Genomic DNA, 6,000 nt, shown 5'->3' with positions numbered 1-6,000 from the left:
TGAATTCTTCTTCTCATCCTAAATGAAACTGAAGTTTCAGAGTCATTGTTTCAGGAGATTCCAGTTCTTAGAGATGATCTTTTAGCAGAACAGGACTGAAGAAGAAGTGGTGCAGGAACCCTGGGAGCAGAGCATTTCTGCACCACGAGACCACGGTGGCAAAAATTTGACATTTTTATTCACACAGATGCAGAATTTTTTGATTATATCTTGTACTATAAAATCTAAAAAGCTTCAAAAGCAAAATGACTCAACCCCCAAATCAATATATAATAACAATAATAAGACCCTCTGACCTCCAATAAACTTCTCACCAGCGATCTTTGGGTTCCATCAAAGGGTTTAGACGGGACTGGAATCCAGGAACTTTAGACCTGGTTTGGTTGGATGTTTGCTGTTGGATATTTACCTCAACAACAGGACGTTTGTTTTCCAGACTTCTGGTCCAGAATGGAGGCTTCTGGACATCAATTTCTTGATTTTATTTATTTTATTTTTTTAGTCTTCTTCTCACTGCTTCCACTAAGAAGTTTGTTTCTTGTTTATTTTTAGTCCAGTTTAAATCTGGGTTTTAATTCAGTTTAATCCAATTTAAATCAGAGTTTTAGTACAGTTTAAATCTGGTTTTTATTCAGATTAAATCTGTGTTTTATTGAAGTTTAATCCAATTTAAATCCGAGTTTTAGACCAGTTTAAATCTGAGTTTCAATGAAGTTTAAATCTGGATTTTAAGTTTAAATCTTGGTTTTAATTCAGGTTAAAACTGGGTTTTAATTCAGTTTAATCCAATTAAAATCAGAGTGTTAGTCCAGTTTAAATTCGAGTTTTAATTCGGTTTAAATCTCAGTTTTAATTCACTTTCAATCTGGGTTTTAATTCAGTTTAGTCTGATTTAAATCAGAGTTTTAGTCCAGGTTAAATCTGGGTTTTAATTCAGTATAAATCTGGGTTTTAATTCAGTTTAAATCTGAGTTGTAATTCAAGTTAAATCTGGGTTTTAATTCAGTTTAATCCAAAGTCAGAGTCATAGTTCAGTGTTAAGTTTTAGTTCAAATTGCTGTAGAGGAGTTTTAATTCGGTATTTGATGCTGTCAACTGTAATTTATTATAATTCTACCTGCAAACACTTACATTCACAGTGAATAACTTTGATCACAATTACAATTAAAATGAGGACTTTCCTTCAGTCAGATCTTCTAAACATTGGTCTTCATCTTACTTTTCCTTCAGAGGTTTAAAATCACAGCTAATTCAACTAAATCTGTATATATGTAATAAACTGTGATGATTAAAGGTTATACTGTATGTACACTCAAGGAATAAAAGTAATCAGTTTATAGCTAACAGGATGATTTGGCTTCTAGAGGCTGCTGCTTTATTATGATATTTTCTTACATCCTGCAAATTTAATGTCATACAGGTCGTATGATAAAAAGCTCAGTTAGGTTTTAGAAATCAGTTTGATTATTTAAGTGCATGTAAACACACCGACAGCCTAAAATGGTTATTAGTATTTTACATATATGATTATTATGTAATCAAATTAGAGAAAGAATTCTGCTCAACCATCTCTGACTTGCCTGGAATCTTTAGAACATGAAATACGGATATTTTTGGAAAATTTCAAATGTAATTTTTAAGAAAAAAAAATTGTTTGTTGATGGTTAGCCTGTCAGTTAGCCTGACAGTTAACCTGTAAGTTAGCTTGTAGAGTAGCTTGACAGTTGGCCTGTCAGTTAAACCAACAGCTAGATAATTGAATTGTTCACCTGTAATACTGAACAGGCTGATCAAACAATCTCTGACTGAGGCTGAGTGGAAATATGGAAAAAAAGATACTTCTATCTTTGAGCACATGATCTAAAAAATAGCTGATTTTAAGATGGAATAAGTCGTAAAGCAAAGAAATGCATGAATATCTGTGTAAAAGGGAACCTTAAAGACAATAGAAAGAGTCACTCAGGTTTGATTAGCGAACCACTAGCATCCCCTTCACGTTCTCCAGGTGGAGAGCCGAGAACGGAGGGATGTCTTCGTATCCCAGCAGCTGTCGGGTGGACGACTCCCAGCTAAAACCGAACTCCAGCCGGCTGTAGATGCAGGGATACTGCCGGTCGGCCCAGCAGACCCAGTCCACCGCTCTCTTCAGCGCCTCCCAGTGGGCGGACCTGCAGCAGACAGTTAGCAAGAGATTCATGTAGCGTAGCAACGGCTTATGAAATCAATCAGAAAATCACAAAAACACACGTTAAACCTCACAGGTGTCATTTAAAAATATACATGTAGGAGGAGGTCACGGCAAAACAACATCCTGACAATTAGCTTGATGGTTAGATTGTAGAGTAGCCTGACAGTTAGCCTGTAGGTTAGCAAGATAGTTAGGATGACAATTAGCCCTACATTTAGCCTGACAGTTAGGTTGACAGTTAGCCTGTAGGTTAGCGAGATAATTAGCCTGCCAGTAAGCCCTGCATTTAGCCTGACAGTTGGGTCGACAATTAGCCTGACAGGTAGCCTGTAGGTTAGCTTGACAGCTAGCCTGTAGGTTAGCGAGATAGTTAGATTGACCATTAGCCCGTCATTTAGCCTGACAGTTAGGTTGACAATTAGCCTGACAGTTAGCCTGTAGGTTAGCTTGACAGCTAGTCCGTAGGTTAGCGAGATAGTTAGCTTGCCAGTTAGCCCAACATTTAGCCTGACAGTTAGGTTGACAATTAGCCTGACAGTTAGGTTGACAGTTAGCCTATAGGTTAGCGAGATAATTAGCCTGCCAGTAAGCCCAACATTAAGCCTGACAGTTAGGTTGACAATTAGCCTGACAGTTAGCCTGTAGGTTAGCGAGATAATTAGCCTGCCAGTAAGCCCAACATTAAGCCTGACAGTTAGATTGACCATTAGCCCGACATTTAGCCTGACAGTTAGGTTGACAATTAGCCTGACAGTTAGGTTGACAGCCTATAGGTTAGCGAGATAATTAGCCTGCCAGTAAGCCCTGCATTTAGCCTGACAGTTAGGTTGACAATTAGCCTGACAGTTAGCCTGTAGGTTAGCTTGACAGCTAGCCTGTAGGTTAGCGAGATAGTTAGATTGACCATTAGCCCGACATTTAGCCTGACAGTTAGGTTGACAATTAGCCTGACAGTTAGCCTGTAGGTTAGCTTGACAGCTAGTCCGTAGGTTAGCGAGATAGTTAGCTTGCCAGTTAGCCCAACATTTAGCCTGACAGTTAGGTTGACAATTAGCCTGACAGTTAGGTTGACAGTTAGCCTATAGGTTAGCGAGATAATTAGCCTGCCAGTAAGCCCAACATTAAGCCTGACAGTTAGGTTGACAATTAGCCTGACAGTTAGCCTGTAGGTTAGCGAGATAATTAGCCTGCCAGTAAGCCCAACATTAAGCCTGACAGTTAGATTGACCATTAGCCCGACATTTAGCCTGACAGTTAGGTTGACAATTAGCCTGACAGTTAGGTTGACAGCCTATAGGTTAGCGAGATAATTAGCCTGCCAGTAAGCCCGGCATTTAGCCTGACAGTTAGGTTGACAATTAGCCTGACAGTTAGCCTGTAGGTTAGCTTGACAGCTAGTCCGTAGGTTAGCGAGATAGTTAGCTTGCCAGTTAGCCCAACATTTAGCCTGACAGTTAGGTTGACAATTAGCCTGACAGTTAGGTTGACAGTTAGCCTATAGGTTAGCGAGATAATTAGCCTGCCAGTAAGCCCAACATTAAGCCTGACAGTTAGGTTGACAATTAGCCTGACAGTTAGCCTGTAGATTAGCAAGATAATTAGCCTGCCAGTAAGCCCAACATTAAGCCTGACAGTTAGATTGACCATTAGCCCGACATTTAGCCTGACAGTTAGGTTGACAATTAGCCTGACAGTTAGGTTGACAGCCTATAGGTTAGCGAGATAATTAGCCTGCCAGTAAGCCCGGCATTTAGCCTGACAGTTAGGTTGACAATTAGCCTGACAGTTAGCCTGTAGGTTAGCTTGACAGTAGTTTGCCAGTTAGGTTGAGAATTACGGCTGTCTTTATCCAGCAGAGTTTTTATCGCCCCCACCTAAAGAAGTTTAAAAAACACTACCAGGCCCAAAATGATAAAAACTGACAAGTTTTTTTCATTTTCGTTACTTTTAGTTTAATTTACTCGAGCATAACAGATAGTTTTGTTTATGAAATGGTCAGAACTAACCAAGAATCAGTTGTTCCTACTTGATTCTTCAATCTTTGAAAAACCTACCAGTTGAATCTGAATTTAATCCAGTTTAAAACAGTTTAAACTATTTAAATCCAAAATTTAATCCAGATTAAATAAGTCTTTTAGTGTAGTTTTAATTTAGTTTGTAAATTAGTTTTAAAACAGAGTTTCAACAGGTTTTTCCTCCTGATTTCCATCATTCTGAGACAGAAGACATCTCTGAGTTCTCCTTCTTCATGTTGTTCTGGTTCCTCAGAGCTGCAGGACTTTAAAAATAAACCACAATTAAAAAAAAAACATGAGACAGAAACAAATTCTGTACGCCATTTTTGTATATTTTTGTTAATCTTTCAGTGTCATTTTTGTGTGTCATTTTCTTTAATCTTTCGGTGTCATTTTGTGTCTTTTTGCATATTTTTGAGTCATTTTACCATCTGTTGTGTAATTTTTGTCTTTTTACTCACTTTCTATATTATTGTTGTCTCTTCGTGCTATTTTTGTGTATTTTTGTATGTTTTTGTGTCATTTTTATTACATTTTAGATTCAAGAACTTCATTAGCATCTTTTTGTCAGTTTTATGCTATTTTTGTGTCTTTTTAGCATCTTTAAATACTACTGTTGTCTCTTTGTACTATTTTTTGCATATTTTTGCATGTTTTTGTGTCATTTTCATCACATTTTGGCATCTTTTTTTGTCAGTTCTGGGTTGATTTTGCTATGTTACCAGGACTTTATACTGCAGCGAAAAAATGAATCATGGAAAAATTTAACCTGAAGCAAAAATAAATAGACAATTAAGTAAATTGCAGCTTGGAGTTCAGCGGATAAAACATTAGTAGAAAGTGTTGATGTCCTGAGTCGGTTAAGAGATGAAGAAACACTGATGAACACTAAACTATCTCCATTTTTCCCCCTCTACATAAGAGAGTTTTTTAATGAACACATTTTCTTTGTTGAGCCGAACCAGAAGGTGAACATATTCTAGCTTTAAGACTCATCTGATGTGTTCCTACATATATAAAGGATTGTATTTCACTGTGTTTGGTGTTGTTGCGGACCTCGGCTCGGAGGATTCTTCCAGAGAAAACAGGGTTCGCAGCAGTTTTCCTTCTTCACGCTTTTCCAGCCTCAGCAGCTGCAGAACCAGAAGAGTCGCCAACATCTTCAGGATGTCTTCATGAGCCTTCACACCTACAAAACCAAATCTGAGTTAACTGGCAGTTCAGTGAGGCTCCCCTCAGTTACAGCACCACTTTGAGCTTCACTGTATATGAGGTGGTGGATCTTAAAAACAAAACAAAAAAAATTGCATCGAAATAAGACTCAAAATAACCTTGATCTGAATTCAGAGCATCTCCTGAAATATAATAAAATTGTACCTAAACTGGCTAAACATGTGTTTGTTGACAAAACACGTGACTTCCAGATGTTCCCTGAATGCCTCACATGCAGATGACAGTAGAAGCTGCTAGTCAGTGGTGCAATGAGAAGCTTCTAGTCTCCACGGGTTACTGCAGCAGCAAATTACTGTCAAAGTCCGAATATCAGAATCACCAAAGAAATAAGGGGACTTTATCTACATGGGCCGTTTTAAACCTCAAAATCACAAACATCCATCCATCCATCTATTTCCATTTTCTTCCACTTATCCTGGGTTGGGTCATGGAGCAGGTCATTCCAGACATTCCTCCCCCCAGCGACGCTTTCCAACTCTTCCTGGGGGATCCCGAGGTGTTCCCAGGTCAGATGAGATATACAATCCCTCCAGAGAGTTCTGGGTCTACTTCGGGGTCTCTCCA

The 6,000-nt window shown here is 38.5% G+C and overlaps 1 protein-coding gene across 2 annotated transcripts in view; it reads right to left on the bottom strand.

Moving 5' to 3' along the window:
- parp4 (poly (ADP-ribose) polymerase family, member 4) overlaps window positions 1-6,000 on the bottom strand; it is a 45,895-nt gene that overhangs the window by 264 nt on the left and 39,631 nt on the right. For both annotated transcript variants that reach the window (XM_055015236.1, XM_055015237.1), the window contains exons 36-37: window positions 5,260-5,392; window positions 1-2,168 (exon numbers count right to left, since the gene is read on the bottom strand). The exon at window positions 1-2,168 is cut by the window's left edge and continues 264 nt beyond it. In XM_055015236.1, coding sequence (XP_054871211.1) covers window positions 1,970-2,168; window positions 5,260-5,392 — 332 coding nt within the window. In that variant the 3' untranslated portion in view covers window positions 1-1,969. The remainder of the gene's footprint in view (window positions 2,169-5,259; window positions 5,393-6,000) is intronic.

Source organism: Amphiprion ocellaris, chromosome 11 (genome assembly GCF_022539595.1).
Source record: "Amphiprion ocellaris isolate individual 3 ecotype Okinawa chromosome 11, ASM2253959v1, whole genome shotgun sequence".
Taxonomy (NCBI): Eukaryota; Metazoa; Chordata; class Actinopteri; family Pomacentridae; genus Amphiprion; species Amphiprion ocellaris.
Note: the sequence above shows the minus strand (reverse complement) of the source record. Positions and strands in the feature narration are given on the sequence as shown.